Source organism: Montipora capricornis, chromosome 5 (assembly GCF_036669925.1).
Source record: "Montipora capricornis isolate CH-2021 chromosome 5, ASM3666992v2, whole genome shotgun sequence".
NCBI classification, from domain to species: Eukaryota; Metazoa; Cnidaria; class Anthozoa; order Scleractinia; family Acroporidae; genus Montipora; species Montipora capricornis.
In genome coordinates, this window is record NC_090887.1 from 15695231 (window position 1) to 15712730 (window position 17500).

Genomic DNA, 17500 nt, shown 5'->3' on the forward strand with positions numbered 1-17500 from the left:
AACGCTTACAACAACAATCCGTTTTAGGATGGTTACTAAACGTTGTGCAAAAAATACTGAAGAATGGTTATAAATTTGAAATTCACGAAATGATGCAACAATGGCGACGCTGTGCCCAAGTATCAACATCTTGCTGGGATCGGAAGCGGAATACAAAGCGGAGAAAGCCGTAAACAAGCTGAAATCTGCGTCCTTATATTGTTCTATCGCTGGAGTTCAACAACTTTACAAGTCTATAAAAACTTTCGGAATTTGTTACTTCGTATATTCAATGCCAATAGTCGTAAAATGCCCAAATTTAATATTAATTTGAATTGATGATCTGACATGTATTTACAACGATCTATTCAACAAGTTCCACTCCAGAACGAAAATCAACCATTGAAAAAGCTACCCTTTGATTTTGTAGAGGTAAAAACGAATAAACAAATTAAACTGTGCTTCAAGATTGTGCCATTTGCAAACGCAGCCTTCGATTCGATAAGCTTACTGTTTCACGCGTTTAAAACATTAGCTAAAGTTTACCTATTTCGAACCCTACCAAACCTAAAAGTAACGCAAGCGAAAACTGCCATACCTATCTGTAGGTTCCATTGCTACGAGAAGGGATTTCTTCATATAACCGTTTTCTCTTTTCTCAAACGCAACTGGACTAGTATCAATCTTCACTTCTTCTCGTCCGGCTCCCATGTTTTTTGTCTTGCGAAGGGAGACGTCACCCGCTCAAAGCTTTGCGAAACAATACTCCGGTTTTCTGACTACAAATCCCTTAAATCTATTCGAAGAGTTTCCTTGGTTTTTTGGCCCGCTGACTGATCAAGCATGAGATGAAAACCCTTCTGTCGAAAAAAAATTTCGCAGGAGTAAGCCGATGCGGTTAATTCTCCAAGAGCACTTGCGCGACCTATTATGCAATTGGGTTATAAACGATGGGGGAGGGCCTCGGTGTTAAATTTTATTTTTCATGAATATTAATCTTTCTCGTTTCTCTATTTATCAATAAGAGTTTTCTGTGCTTTTCAGTTCCTAGATAAACTCTCTTCGACCATGTAAGATGTTTCACGACGGTGAGAATAAATATTGAATAAAATTATTGTGTGACAACTACCCCCGGGACAAGCAAAGAAAACCGTGTTGTGATCACGCGCAGGTCTGTCACGAATTGAAATAGAAAGTATGATATAGAGAGATTTATGATTTGCCGAATCATAACTTGTGATCTACCTTTAGCCAGGCAAAAGATTTAGTGAGTAAACATCACTATTTCATATGGAACTTACGTTCCATTTCAAGATACCTTTTGCATTTTTAACGGGTTTAGTGACCGGAAATGGAAAAGAGTTGACAAAGATGCCATTCATATGCTGACGTGTTTGGAAAGAAAACGGAGAAAAAACGCTATCGAGCTAGTATCAACAAATGTAAATACGAGGAATAACTTTAAAACGCCGATTTCGTTCATCCTAAAATGATGAAAATATACAAAACTGGTGTCATCTGGGGACCAAGGTCCCCCCAAAGAAATGTGTAACACAACCTGAATAAGTGTAAAGGTCACGACTTTTAATACCACCGAAACTGGCCATGGAAAGAAAAAAACATAAGTTAATAGAGTTATTGAAAAACATAGCTTACATTTGGATAGAATAAAGGATCGAAATATATACATTTGTTAGTCACTAACAATATATTAATTATAAGTTTAAGCTCTTAACTGGGGTTAATGAGCCCTAAGGGAGTACTATTTATTCCTCACTTGTCCCTAGTGTACTCTACTCTCCTCACCCTCGCAATCAAGGCTTGTCCAGTAGTCAAAAGCTCATTGTTTAGGTCAAAGTACTTTCACTTTTACAATGTTAAAGCGGTTGCCAAAGCTTCCAGTAGTTTTCCACAACATCACACGATTCTCACCTGTTTCACCTTATGTAAATCCCCATACCATTAGTCAGCCACATTTCAGCTTTGCTCTTCAAGCAAGTACCTTGAGTTGCACTCTTTAAGATCGCATTTTTCCCACCCCCCCCCCCCCCCCCCCACCCAACTGGAAGCTTTGTCTCCTTTAATTGCCATATACTATCCTCATCTATTTTATTTTAGTTTGGGTATTTTGTCTCATCGTTCGTTATGTACATTATATTATTCCGCATGTTACCACCGCTAACTTATAAAAAATTAAAAAAAAAGCTAAATTTAGAAAACTCAACACTAGGTGTGTCCTTTTACATTTCTTACTTACTTATTCGTGGCAGGGAAGTGCACCCTGGGCTGCACTTCACCCCACAGTAGGTGGGACAGCCCTCCTTGGCAATAGGTCCGGATTGCTTACTCCAAGATGGTACAACTCACCATCTGACCTATTCCCCTTCCAGAAGGGCACCCCTCTTCTGGTCCACCCTATGTTACATTCTAACGTAGGGTTGCCTTTGCAGACACCGCTACTCTAGGGGGTCCTCCTAGGGACACCACTACCCTAGGGGGCATAGGCTCTGCCTTCCCTGCCACCCAAATTTTGCCAAAAGATAGTGATTAACATAATAATTATAATTGAAAAAAATAATAATAATAAATAGATAAAAGAAGATTCTGTGTTCCTCCTTTTCTAGTTTCACAAGCCTTGCAGAGGGTGGGGGGAGGAGTAATCATCATTACCCTCAGTTGCCCATGCCCCTCTCCTGGGCATGCGAATATCCCCCGTGGCTTTCCCCCTCATTAAATAAGCTTAACTTTTATAAAACCAAAATTTCTTACATCGATGGGCCTTGGGGAGGGAACTCCCATATAAAAAATCAATTCTTATTTTTCTTTGGATTTCAAAACTATGTCAACTAAACAATAAGAGACCAAAGGTTTAAGCCTTGATTTAAAAAAGACACCTGTTTATAATTTTAACTAGAATTTTCCTATCTAACGAGGCCCTGCCAAGATGGGGGGGAGGGGGGTCCCATGTCGCTTGTCTGAATTTTAAAAAGTCTTGTGTCTGTGCTTTGTCAATGCTTCACCATGGCTTCCTGTTGCTGTAGGAAATTTAAAGAAAGGATGCCATCTGTCGCAATTTCACTTGAAGTGCTGTGAGTCACTACTTTTTAGGCCATGTCGCTTGTTGGATTTTACCCTGACCGAGCCTCTTTAATGGTCCACCATTACTAACTTTAAGAACTTGAGAGAGCTGGATAGAAGATAAAATGACGTCAAAGGCTCATTAGTTTAAGGGCCCACAGACGGATTTTTACCTGATGCTTTTTACCTAAGTCCTCTTTGGGTATTATAGACACTTGATCGCAGCCACAATTATTTGTGAACAGGAAAAAACAGACATGAAACTAAATGCACTTTCAGTATCAAGCAATCAAGCACGGTTTTCAATAAGAATTTAGTAGGCGGAGGGCAGAAGGCACGAGCTTGTAAGTGGGGGGGGGGGGGGGAGGGGTCCGGGGGTATCCTCCCGCAGGAAAATTTTGAAATTATGGCATCATAGAAATTATGTATTTCGATCCTTCATTGTGGAGCTCAAATTAGGCTATTTTACATGTAACACAACACTAATATCGTTAGATTTTGGGTTTTTATTCATAAAGAGTTCATGGTCCATGGACAGAAACCAAATCGCCACCAAAAATTATTACTCAGAATTCAGACATCTCTTTTGTTTTCTGTGAACAAATTCTTACTGATCTAAGGCTCGTGGTTTGTGCAAATGTTTCTCATGTTATTTGTAAAATTAGGGGTTTGGGGGTGATTTCCAAGGAAAAGTAGGCAGTGAGGCAACGAATTTCGCCGGGCGCAGGCTCTTAATGAGAACCCCGAGTGTCAGAATACTACTTAGTATACATTCAACATCAACCAGTGACCACATGAGGTATCAATAGGTGCAAAGGTTTACTTGTAGGGCTTGTATGGGAGAGGCAAGCTAAGACTCACAGGCTCCGGAAGAAAAAGAAAAATCTCAAAAGGAGTCAGCACGTGACAAATTACTCAGAGAGATAAAAGTACCGGGTAAACATTTGCAAGACGCTGGATCATTTTGAGTGACTTTGTATTCAGGATCATACTCCGGATTCCGGATCTCTTATTCCAGATTCCTGACTTTAGGCAAACCGCTCAAATGTCTGAGCCACCAAAAATTAGAGCATTTACATGAACAGGAGTCTCTCTCCTCGTCGAAAAGACCACCCCGCTCACCGGTGGCTCAGTTGGTTGAGCACCAGGCAGCCATGTTGGAGGTCGTGAGTTCGATTCCAGCCGGACAAACACTCAGGGTCTTAATTAAAAATAACTGAGGAGAAAATGCTGCCTTTGCAATTACATCCGCAAATGGTTAGACTTAAGTCTTCTCGGATAAGGACTTTAAACTGTAGGTCCCGTCTCACAAATATCTTCCATGTTCATTAGTTCCCTGTGGGACGTTAAAAAACCCACACACTATTCGAGAAGAGTAGGGAATGAAGTTCCCGGTGTTGTGGCTGTCCTTCGGGAGTGTATGGGTGGGTGGGTATAGCAGGTACACATCAGCTGAATAGCTGCCAAAACTTCAACCTGCCCAAACAAATACATAACAAACGTAACAAACCTCTGCAAGCTACCAGGGAAATCATTTATATGACACAGCGAACGGGAGTTTGCTTTTGCTGCACGAAAATTACCTTTTTGTAACTTTTTAACCTTCTCATGAGAAGTTGATCCATATCTGTACAATTTTTGGGCAAAACGAAAATTTGCGTGCGGTACATGTAAATCTACTACGTAAATGCGTAAATGGTCGTTGTAGCCTGAATCTGTTCTTTACATTTCATGAAAATAATCTCAGTATAAATGTCTTTTAGAAGACACTATCACTGTGGAAAGCTGTCTCTTTTTAGCGGCGCTACAGCGGTTCAAAGTCGGCCATAATCCCATACATTTCCTATACATTTTGCTGTGTTTGTCCCTCCCCCAACCAAGATGGCGCCAAAAACCGTGGAAGGGTCTATGGTTGGGTTTTTGATTTGGGGCTTTAAACATAGTCAAATAACTCACTTGTCAACCGGTATCAATGGAACGATTTTTTCATCTTTCAAGAGACTTTCCTTTGCTTCCAAGTCGTCGCAAGTTTCGTTTCCCATTTTTTAAACCAAGAGTAGCTTTATGAGATAATGAGACCACTGATCATCACATGTTATTCATGGTTATTGTATTCGACGACTTGAGAGGTTGTTCACGATCGAAGGTACACGGTTTACATGCAGACCAGGGACCCGAAAATCATTCTTAAATCGTCAACTGTCATAAACAAGTTCTTTTTTAAGTAGCTCAAAGATGTTTGACTGATGTACTACCTCCACCGCGGAAAAACAAAGAAAATGTACCGTGATATCGTAATAAGAGCTAATGCATAAACAACTTGCTATAGAAACGCCAATCGCAACCCTCAATGCTCAAAAACGCATGCGCAATTTCTTGGCCTTATGGAAGGAGGTTCGAACCAGTTTCAACAAACTGTACCGTTTTGGAAGGATTGAATCTACCCAACTGCTTCATGCAACTACAAAGTTAACAAGATGCACTCATTAAATTAATATAATGTCACCATGACAACGAAGTTGCCATCTAAGAAATGCACTACACTGAGTCTGCAAACGCTAATATCTCAAAAATGAATTTGGTGAATTCTGGAAAGTAATTAACAGGCTCAGATAAACTCTCTGCAAAGTTTGAAAAACATTCTCAGCTGTTACTTCAGCCACCTTCACAAATGCAACTAGAAAAATTTAAGGTGGCTCTGACTCTGCTCCAGAGAATATTTTAAACTTTGTAGAGAGTTTTATCTGAGCCTGCTAATTGAGACGTCTACTATTTCTAAGATGGAAAGTGGAATAACCATTATGGTAGGTAGAGAGGGTTGGTTCCATGGCTCAACTGTTGCGTGATGATGTTCATAATGGATGGCCATGGAGAGGAATAAGAAGATGGTGATAGTCAAAGCAGGGATCAAAGAACATTTTGAGCTCTATTTACAAACATCACCGAAGCATAAAAAGTCAGAGTTTTTGGGCTTAAAGAATGTCCAATGTAGCCTTGAATATTAAAACTAGTGAGTAATCAAAATTATTATTATTACAGAAAATGAATAAAGCACACTCAGGCAACTTGAACATCTTGATGGAAACACTGCTTGCCAGCCAAGCAAAAGCTCTTCATGTAGATATGACGGCGACAAAAGATATGACAGCAAAAAGGTTTTAAACACATTTTCACAAAAGTGATTGAGGAAAAAGACATTCCAAGTGACTTTTGAGACAAGGTGCTTCTCAACCTCGTTCCCAGGGTCACTCTCCTTTGTCGTTGCAAAGAGACTGGGAATGAGGTTGGGTGCTTCTACTTTCATTGCCCAAGAAATGGCATACACAGGCTGTACCAAGTTGTATGAACAAAATAGCAAAACTGGGCATGTTAGCATGAAAAATATGGATACTTTTTTTGGGGGGGGGACTTTTCCCATTCCACTGCCCTTTTTTGGCATTAGAATTAAGACAGTTCACCCCTCATTTTAGTGAGACTGTCATAGGAGGAATAACTGTAATTGAGCAAAAGTATGACCAAAACCACTGACAAAAGTCACTTGGAATGCATTTGCCTAATCCCTTCAATACCAATTTTTAACTGGTATTAATCAATAGGATCACATATCAATGGGGCAATGTATTCAGAATGTCGTATGCCAAATGAAAATCTTGGAGCTTTCCTCTTATGCGCCCAGTGCTGCAATAAAAAAGAAACGGTCAGTGAATATGTCATTTTCATTTTGAGAAATGGTGTTGATAGTAGCAGACGTGTAAATAATTTTAAGAAAACTATGAAACCTTTGAGTTTGTAAAACATGTTTCAACAGAAACTTCTGCCATCCTCAGTTAGTCAGAATACAAACACAGGAAAAAATAACAGATTCCCATTTTTGTATAGTTTAGGGTATTTTGAAGAATACCAACAAAAATCCCAAATTTGGAAGAGTGAGACAAGTCCCAGTCAGGGAACTTGGTTGGGAATTCCCTGGTTGGGACTTGTCTCACTTTGCCAAATTTGGGATTTTTATTGGTACTCTTCAAAATACCCTAAAATATCCAAAAATGGGAATCTGTTATTTTTTCCTGTGAAAGTGATGGAAGATGAATTTATTTGATTCCGTTGTTACTATTTTTCACATTAGCATTTTCTATTTATTATAAATTCAGCTTCCGTTGCTGTGTATTCTGGCTAACTGAGGATGGCAGAAGTTTCTGTCGAAACATATTTTACAAACTCAAAGATTTCGTCATTTTCTTTGGGCATGTTCGATTGACCGTATTCCGTGGAACATGGAATAGAAGATAGAAGTCCTGCACTTTTATGGAGATTCACATTAAAATTGTCAAACTTCTGCTAAAATATCTTTATTATCCTTGTTGCTTCAAAACGCCAAACATACAGTTTTATATCATCACTCCACGTATTCTTATTCCGGAATAGGGTCAATTGAACGCACCCTTAAAATTTTGAGAAAGCTATGAAAATTCTTTTCCTATTGTCCCCTGGGAGTGAGACTTGACAGATTTTACAGATTTTACAGATTTTACATACATGCCAACTCTCCCGCATTATCCGGGAGTCTCCCGGATACGGAACGAATCTCCCGGTCTCCCGTACAGGTCATCAAATCTCCCGGATAAAAACAACTCTGAACATTTTAAAGACTTGTATCCCCAAGTTAAAAAAAACTTGATTTTTTCAAACTCGTTTCATTGTTTTAACGCATTTCTTCATCTCTGAAGAAAACAAAACTCTCTTTGTTATCACAGCCATATAAATTTGTGTACTAAAAATCATGATTTGCTCGCCAAAACATTTTCTCCTGGGATTATCGTGAGGTCGACTTGTGGCAAGTCTGTATAAACAATTGATTGATCAGATCTTTCCGTTAAACTAATAAAAATTCTCGACATAAGTGCTCTGTTTTCCTGCAAATTTCCTGTTCAAAACAGATTATTCTTGTATTCTGAAGGACTGCTGGGGCGGAAGGGGTAGGTGAGTGCATTTTTTGGGGTAAGTGGGAATGGGTTGAGTTAATCGTAGGAGGAGGGGGGAGGGGGGGGGGGGGGTTGGGGAGACCGGATGGAAAATATCTCCAGAGGTTGGCATCCCTGACTTTACTCTGTCCAATGCCACACGATTTTTCCTCATCAACAGGGCTGAGGGTTCAGCGGGTTAAGCTGTTGCCTAATTAAGGTCACCTAACTGACAGAGTTCAAACTTAAAGAAATCTTTCATCTCACATTGGAAATTACTCAGGTTTTCTACAGGTCAAGGTACCTGTACACCTTCCTCTGTGGCTTGTATTTACTCGAACAAGCGCCGCGGCGCTTATTTAAACATTGTACTAGACAAATTTTACATTTTTCTAAATTTTTATTCAACGGTACACTTCCTATCTGTTAATTTTCCTATGGACTGATACTAAACTGATAGTAAATCTAGAATTACGAGACAAATTCATGCGGTGAAAAAAACCCGAGAGTTTCATGATAACGAGAGCGAAAATATCAGCGGTGAGAGCAAACTCCTTTGTCGTTGTGGAACAATTTATAGTGTTTTTCCTGGTTATACGAAATTCCTCGAATACGCGCTGCATTGGCGACCGCGGCGCTTATTCGAGGGCGGCGTTTATTAGCTTTTTTGTCCCAGAAGTGGCGCTTATTCGAGTAAATACGGTATCTCAAACACTGTTTCCTTCTCTATATCATATTATTGTCTTGCCATTTATTTACCTGCTGTGGTGAATAAGCCCCAGGCCCAGGTTTTAAAGTGGTATCTCCTGGAGGATAACTACGTGCATTCATAGAATAGCTTGGACTCCGGTGCTTGTTAACATTTGGATCAACCACTTTATATGTACCAGCACCAGGTGTCTACAGCAATATAAAAAAAAAATAATGACACAGTCAACCAAGTTTTAAACTCTCTATCACCCTAGCCTATAACTTCCTAGCTTGTTTTTACTAAAAAAAAAAAAAGAAAAAGCACCTTTACTCTAGGGACCTATAAAGCCAACTGAGTGACCAATGTAAAGATAATGTGCTTTCTGATGGTCTCTGTGTTGATTTTCAACTTATTCATTATAGGTTGAAATCTTGTGACCTAGATGCAAGGCAATCAAAAAAGGTACTTCTTGGGTCTTTGTCTCTCAATCACATTAATCTTCTTTTCCTTACCCCCTGGGGCTGGGGGGGGGGGGGGGCTTGCCCCCCACTATCGTGTTGTTTTTGGCTTGATCAAGGACTTACAAATGTAGTAACTTATACCGCCACTTTTAAGCCCAACCCCTACTTTCAAATGTATGCCGCAGCCCCTGTTAAAGTGCTAGGAGGCTTTGTTGGTGCTGATTATATCTCAAGATGTTTGACGATTGATGATGAGACCTCAACTCCCATTAGTACCATCCTATACATCAAGTCTTTTCTTGCATTAGCTCCAGTTTATTTGACTTCCATTTTCTTCCCACCAGATGTGCAGAATTGGAACACAGGCCTACATGTAAGTAGCTGTGAGAACGAAGTTTTTGATCTGTGGTTGGGACAAATTATCACACCTTAAGCATGGCCCTTAAAAATAGAGACAAGTCTTCAATAAACACTGCACTTTGACAAGATCATTAGGAAGTCATGAATTCCTGATGATTTTTTGACAACTGAATTGACTGTATTCATAAATGGCAGGTAAGAAATTATAATTCTTTTGTCTTTGTGCTAATCACTAGCCTCACTTTGGAGCAAAAATTCTTTTGAATTTTGTTCCTGTTAACGAGGCTAGTGAGGACGATTAGCATAAAGACAAAAGAATAATTTCTTGGCCACCATTTATGACTACGGTCTATACAAGGACGGCTAGCAAAGCTAATGCTTCTTTGAATAAGGGTAAAGTCTGCATACACGCCAGTGGTCCATCAGGTTAGAGCTTATCGTGGTTTCAGTAGCATGAAGCGACTAGGAGTATTTCCACCCCCATCCTGGATGGGATGCCAGTCCATTACAGGGTTACCCCCAGCATTAACTTGCTGGTACCCATTTATACACCTGGGTGGAGAGAGGCACCGTGAGAGTAAAGTGTCTTGCCCAAGAACACAACACAACATAATGTCCCCGGCCAGGACCCGAACCCGGACCACTCGATCCGGAGTCACACAGCACTAACCATGAAGCTACTGTTCCTCCCCCTTTCAGTTTATTAAAGTGTATTCGGAGGGGCAATGTTCAAAGGATTTAATCACTCAAAAATGGCCACACATTAAAATATAAAACTCTGCTTAATGCACAGACCTTTTGTAAGTCCTCATGAAAACTTCCAATCTTGGATCTCCCTGTCATGCTGTATGAAGGAGCAGATGTTTTTCCCACAGCTTTGCTACCAAGGACGGCTGGTAGGCTGTAGCTATTGGGACTAGGAAAGTTGTCTTTCTTCCCAAGCGCTGTGCGGGAGCCAAAAGAGAAGATGGGAGGTGATGACTGTTTCATCACTGGGTGTTTCTCAGGACTATAATCCCCTTGAAAAATATCGAAGCAAATGGAATATTAGAAAGTAAATTTAATTAAATTACAAAAAATATCAAATAACTGAGCAGTGAATGCTAGAAAAAAGTCAACAGAGAGATTAAGCATAAAATGAAAGAAACTCGTTTGATATGAATTCATTTCTTGTGTGTTAGCAGCAGGTATCAAGTAACTTTTCAAAAGAGAAAAACGAGGTAGAATAACATAATTTTCATGCTTTTATGACAAGCAGCAGCCTACTGTTTTGCATATCATCACTGAAAACTTCCAACTTAAGACTTCAGGGATGGAATACAGCAGACTCAAAAAGGCAAAACAAGTCAAGTGCTTTGTGAAAAGAGAAATTGATTTTATCAAACGAGTTGATAAAGGTCTAATAACCACCGTGAAAAAATTTGGAAAGCTGACGTTTCGAGCGTTAGCCCTTTGTCAGATCGAATAGAGGAATTGTGGTTGTTGTAGGTTACTTTATATATGTGCAGAGGAGCTTTGCTATTGGTTTCTTTAGAAACTAAAATTTTGCTTGTGAAAAGAGTATGGTTAGTCTTGGATATCACAAAGAGGCTTTTGAAAATCAGAGATTTAGTAACAAGTAAGGGCTAAAAAAACTAGGGACTGGAAATAGATCAATGATTTTCTTGAGCTGGCAGGAATTTTGCCATGGGTAGGTGGGAAGGGGAAGCAATTATCTCCAATAAGGCAAACTTTTTATTAGTAGCAAGGGAGTTGCAGGAGATGTAATGAGATAATTAAATGTAACTTGGTGAAATTGATTTAGAGCTTTATGACAATTTGTTAAGTGTACGTGATATTTCCTGGAATTGCTGCGGCGAAGGCGAAGATTTTGGCCGTCATGCCTCATCTGCCACGGTCATAATAATGTAATCTCCTGTTTTGGAGTTCAATGGCCTAAACATCAATTAAACGCAGTCAAACGCTTAAAAAAAAAAAAAAAAAAAAACGTGTCCCTGAAAATGCGCAACATTTGGCCGATTGATAAAGGATCATTTCATGATAAGCGCAGTTGTAATGTGGAAAAAGCTGTTTCTAAGGACGCATTATTATCATTCCATGTGTACCTATAGTTATTGACACTGAAGTGTCATTTGAAGCTAAAACGAAATGTGTACTCACAAGGCGCTGGAGTTTGAAACGATCCCCCAAGTCTCGTTCGATCTTTGAAAGAGTATTTCGACGATCCGTCCGGCCCAGTGCGAGTTAAACCTTTGTCGATGGCATAAGCGGCAGGACCCGGCGTATAAGAAGGCTTGATCACGATAGTTCGATACCCAAAAGAGTACGCTGGATTCATCCGTTTTGAGTAATCGTGCTGATTGAAGCCCGTTGTCCCTGGTAGAAGATAAGCGCCAGAGCCTGGGCCGCTAAACATCGCCGCGATTGGAACGCGAGGTCTCGTCTGGGTGGCCATAGCGACTAAAGTTTACGCAACTTCTGCAGTAAAAACTCCGCTAAAACTTCCTCTTTCTTCCGGCAAAACTTTGTTGGCGTGTCCTTTGGCCAACTCAAAGTCTTTCAAAACAAAGAGAGTTTTAATTTTCGTGGAAAAAAAAGCGAAACTGCCGCGACGAAACCGTAAACACGAAACCTTCTCTTTATCGCTAAGGAATGGAATGATGAGCGAAATTTGACACTTCATAGATTTTGTTCCTGTCACGCAAGGCCAATTGATCACCGGTGTATGACTTTTCTAACCAATCAAATCAGAGCGGCTCAGCTGTGATGATTACTTAACTAAAATTCATAAGAATAGGTGCTTAGATAATAACACAAAAAGGACAAATCGTCTTGACAATGGAGAGCTGCTGTTAAATTCATTATCTTTTCAAATCAAAGACGAGATGTTGATTTTATTCGTTATGTTTTTAAGTGCCGCGTTAAAAAAGACTGCAAACAAAGGGAAATAGCAGTAAGAAAGATTAAAATTGCTTGCCACCTGTTTCCCGATACATAAAGCTTTCATTCACAATGACTAAATCAACTTTTCAAAGATGCCTTATATACCATTCCAAAACCATTTCATTAAAAAATATATTTTTTTACAAATGATTTGCAAGTTTTACTGCTAGTAACAGCAATTCGGAAAACATGGCTTCATTTTCTTATCAGGCTTTATTGACTTAACAAAGGCAGCAATGTAAATTTTCAGGGCACAGCATTTGCTCTCAAATCAAATACAAGTAAGTGTCCATAAAGACTATAATGCTCTCTTCTATCTTTGAGGCCCACACATAAAAGTTGTAGGTTGGCGTGGAATACAATTTTTACCATACAGTGCATTTAACACTGTTACAGCAAAACAAAATATAATCTAACTTTAAGGATTAATATCACGCTCAATAAAAGAAAGTTGGTAATCTCGAGTCAAATGTGTAAACAAGGCTAATGACAAGTGAGAGAAGCAATTCTTGCACTTGGGTTGCTATGGCAATGCTAATGGCATGTCAGTTTGACACACAAAACTGGCAAATCTCAAAAACGTTTTTAGACTTTGACTGACATACAAATTATTTTAACCAAATATAATCAAATTCTGTCAAAACTGGGTGTGATAACACTGTTAAATTAAATTTTTTTGCTACCATTTTCTAGGGGTGGTGAATGAATCCAATCTTGAATCCAATCTTGAAATCTCAACAGCCTTTGCATTTGTTTCAGTGTGAAGTCTAGCATGTTTCGGTCTCGGATTCACAAAGAAGGGTCTCCTCATCTCGCCGAGTCTTGCATATTTTTACCATTATATTTCGTCACCCCTCATTCTCAATGCACAGGCTAAGATATGTGGATTTTGTCACATTATTTTTTTGTAATTTAAAGCTTTATACATTTAATTTAATATTGTTGATTCACATCTTTGAAAAATGCTTGGTTACCTCCAATTTTCTTTAATTATGGATTTCAATAACACTTGTTAAGACCCGCTTTTTTTGCATATAATTTCAGCAAACAGCACAAAAATACCTTTGATTCAGTAGGCACCGTCCTTAATTGGTGATGTCCTAAGATTTTGCTCACTATTTCAGACTTAAATGTTTGATGACAAAGATACAATTAAATTTCACACAAAGACTTTCAGGCCTAATTGGGGATTGTCTGAAAGAGGTTAGATGCAAATTTTGTCCAACAAAAAGACAAATAAAGAAAGCTGGTTGATTAGGAAATGATAAGAAGAGAGACTACATAGGACTTAACATGAGCACTTTTTATTTTATGCAAGTTTGTTTCCACCTACAGTACCTTTCCACTCTCTAAAAAAATAGAATATACCGTACTTATTATTTTTCACCTGCCATGAAAGATACAATGTGAAGACTCTAACAAAATGGATTAACTGTTTGGAGTAATGATTAATGATCACAGACTTTTTCAAACATGGTTATTTTAATTTATTTAGTCTGTGACGGATTTTATTGCCCAAACTCAATCTGTAATAGTATTCTAACGCAACGATTTACATGTACAGTCTTTTCTACAAGTTGCTAGGAGGCTCTACTAACTTAGATAGTAAGTCTTAGAGTAGAAGGAAACAAAGTACAGCAAAGTTGTGTAAGTTAAACTTTAAAAGCTTTAACCATTCTAGCGTCTTCCTGAATTGACTTTTTCCAAGATGTTTAAAAACTTGCCCCGGGTCATTTCTCGTGCTAAAGGTAATCAAGAAACAGGAAAATCAGGTAAGACAACTTTACTGTTCCCTAAACCTTACCATAAAAATGACTCTTCTGTCATCATAGATTTAAACTACCATGACAAAATTATAATACTAAATAATAATATTATTATAATAAAGCCTTACACTACATTGCAGGAGACTGAGGGTTTGAGCGCTACCAAGACCAAAAACCAGAGCAAGCAGTAAGATCATGCTTTCTACATGTAATTATATTAAATTTTATTTAGGCTGAACATTTTCAGTTCTTATTACATGACTAGCTCCATGAGTGGGCAAGATGAACCAAATCCCACACTGTGATTGGCTACCCGAGCAAGCAAGATGGAGCTATCTTGCCCGCTTGGGATTTCTCGCTTGGCCCCGCAATCTTGATCAAGGATCATTTTTTGGTGTTTTATCCCATATAACAAATGCTTTATTGGCCAAGCTTGTTCAGTCAAGATGGCTGGATATATCGGCTTTGTTCTTTTTTTGGACTTAATTACGTCAGTAATGCATTATCACTAACTGAGTGTGTTGTTTAATGAGAGAGTGTCTAATCGGTGTGGGTGGGTGGGTCATAACTCGTGGGTCGTGGGTCCCTAAACCCTAACCGTGACCCTAACCCTTTTTAAAATCAATGACTGGAAATTCTCAAAACAGACAAGACCTAAGACCTAAGACAAATTTGGACCGAGCGCTGAGGGAGCTAATATATATCGACCCACCACCCACGCGATTTCGCCTCACCCTTTTGATGAGTACCTGTAGATGCCCTTCCCCTCCAGAGAGAGACGTCAAACAGATTTTACTAGACATGTCTAATGCCGGAGATTTTTAATACTTGTCAACGGGAAACCCTTGTCTGAGTTCAAATAATTAGCCCATTAAGTTAGAGCTACATGTACCTTTTTGGTGGGCATAGATTTTCCAAAAGTGTGTTGATCAAATTATTGGAGCCAAAGCTATGCCCCTTTTACTGTATGGAAATTACTTTAATATTATTGATCCAATACCAAGTACCCAATTAAATTTACCTTCATCCAAACCAAGTTGAAATGCAAGATTTTGCAGACCTCGAACTTTCTCCATGAGTTGAGATGTGGTAAGACTTCCAAACTCTGGAAAATGAAATCATTTTACTGTGTCATCATGAATCTCCTCTTAAGTCTGACAGGATCCTTAATTCCCCTAAAGGAACGATGATACGTATTTAACAATGAAAAATATTTACACTCCATACCTTGCAACATGTCCATATCATCCTTCTCTAGTTCAGCGAGCCATTTTGGAGGAGAGTTTGTTAAAGAAAATGGCTACAGAAAAGAAGACAACAGTATCAGCATTCCTGTTGGTTTATACATGTATATAGACCTGCAATGTGTATTGATCAACTACATGTAGAAAGGACATCAAAACTGAATCAATAGAAAACAATATTGACGCAGAAACAGAGATCAACAGAGCACATCTTTAGAACACAGCCACCGAATGCATTACTATCAACATGCATGCTAATGCAACATTGCTATCAATCGTCATGAAATCAGTTGTCTGATTACTCTGTGCTCCTGGCATACTATTACTACTACTACTACTACTACTACTACTACTACTACTACTAATAATAATAATAATAATAATTATAATAATTATTATAATAATAATATTAATGCATTAGATTTGGCAGTGCTTGTGTCAGACAAAAAATGTAAGAGAACCACAGGTTCACAGCTACCTCAATGTCTAGGATTTTTCGACGTAAAGCAAAGTCAATTAATTGTGACATCAAAAAAGCCAAAGAACAATCTCAAACACAAATTTAAAGCCAACGTTGAGTGGATCTAGATGTTGTTAACATTGCAAAACTTACACTGACAGCTAAAGATGCAAAATCTGACACTCCAGGAACTGTTAAGAAAGATTAAACATACATGTATTACACCTAGAAAAAGTAAGTTGACATAAATGGCAGGTACCATGATGTACATAGGTATAAAGAGCATGGTTGAGACACAGTAGGAGCACACGCCTTCCACCAAAGCATTCGATTTCCGAACTCAGCATTCTATGTGGGCTGGGTTTGTTGGTTCTGTACTCTGATCCAATAAGTGTTTTTCCTAGTTGTCTAGATTTTCTCACCCATAAAAAAAAACAAATATTGCTTGTTAATTGAATGTAGTTGAGCACTTGGGTGGATAAGCTTGAGACTTTGAAAGTGCAGCAACAACACTTGGGATATTATGGCTGTCACAAAACCTCCACTTTATAGGGTAGACAACGCCACTTTTTTGAGATAGGACGCAGCTCCTTTTTAAAACAACCTTTCATTTCATTGGATCCCTTTAGGACGCCGCTCTATTGTTTTTAGGGTTGGGGTCCACTATTTCTTTTGTATCATTCTTTGTGTCCATTGTTTTCTGAACCAATCCCGTGAGCCATTGTAATAGCTGTGTACTGACCCACTTTTTTTCAAGAGAGGTGTGGTCTTTCAGCTGTGACAACTTTGATCTTAGAGAGCCATTAAGCTTTATAATGATACACAGAAACACCATGTGTGCTAAAAAACTCCAGAGATCATTGGTGACACTCATTATGTGGGGGAAACTGAAAGATCATTGGTGTATGCTTAAAAGAACATAAGAACAAAAGAGACATGCCCTACTTCACCCATGAATAAACCTTTACAATACAATACAATACAATACATATTTAAGTGACTGCTCCCGATAGTGGCTTTTCAGGGCCAATGAAACACAACAACTGTTAAGAATCCCAACTGGCTGGAGGCAAACCAGTTGGCTATTTACAAGTGCGGCTTGGAAGTTGAACCAGGGACTGCCAGGATCAAATTCACCGAGTGGACAGAGCGGGTCTTGAACCCGGGATCTCCGGATCTCAAGGCAAGCACTCTAACCACTGGGCCACACTGCCTCCTTTCAAGACTTGAAACATGACATCAGAATGGAAGAAATCAGAGGAGCCCAAGTACAAATGATGGGTTAAGGAAGCACTTGTTACAAAGGTATAACACTTGACCGGACAGGAGCCTTGACCTGCCCACCGTTTGTGACGCACTAAAATGGTCACATAGTTTAAAATCACGTGACCATTATAGCTACATCAATACTAGACTGGATGAAGATGTTCTGATAACGTTAAAATCTTTCTCTTTAAATACCGATTGCACTGATTCAGTAATTTGGAGGGGGGGGGGGGGGAATCAGATTAGGTTTCCTGAGCAGGAAAATAAGTAGTGTGTAGAGCGGTGTTCAATTGA

At 39.0% G+C, this 17500-nt stretch overlaps 3 protein-coding genes across 4 annotated transcripts in view; all 3 read right to left on the minus strand.

Moving 5' to 3' along the window:
- The window catches only part of LOC138049613 (equilibrative nucleoside transporter 1-like), a 16768-nt gene extending 11428 nt beyond the window's left edge, over positions 1-5340 (minus strand). The window contains exon 1 of one of the 2 annotated variants that reach the window (XM_068895989.1): positions 5014-5340. In XM_068895989.1, coding sequence (XP_068752090.1) covers positions 5014-5099 — 86 coding nt within the window. In that variant the 5' untranslated portion in view covers positions 5100-5340. Of the gene's footprint in view, positions 1-577; positions 898-5013 lie in introns of those variants that run through there. The other variant, XM_068895988.1, reaches the window with a different exon arrangement.
- Positions 5341-5964: 624 nt separating this feature from the next.
- LOC138049615 (ciliary microtubule associated protein 1A-like) lies at positions 5965-12186 on the minus strand. The gene is made up of 4 exons (XM_068895991.1): positions 11688-12186; positions 10323-10546; positions 8775-8915; positions 5965-6735 (listed from the first exon to the last, which is right to left on the minus strand). The coding sequence occupies exons 1-4, from the start codon at positions 11980-11982 to the stop codon at positions 6643-6645; spliced, it is 753 nt and encodes a 250-aa protein (XP_068752092.1). The 5' UTR covers positions 11983-12186; the 3' UTR covers positions 5965-6642.
- Positions 12187-13758: 1572 nt separating this feature from the next.
- The window catches only part of LOC138049617 (protein lin-52 homolog), a 4583-nt gene continuing 841 nt past the window's right edge, over positions 13759-17500 (minus strand). The window contains exons 3-6 of the mRNA XM_068895992.1: positions 16094-16131; positions 15464-15536; positions 15258-15341; positions 13759-14212 (exon numbers count right to left, since the gene is read on the minus strand). Coding sequence (XP_068752093.1) covers positions 14148-14212; positions 15258-15341; positions 15464-15536; positions 16094-16131 — 260 coding nt within the window. The 3' untranslated portion in view covers positions 13759-14147. The remainder of the gene's footprint in view (positions 14213-15257; positions 15342-15463; positions 15537-16093; positions 16132-17500) is intronic.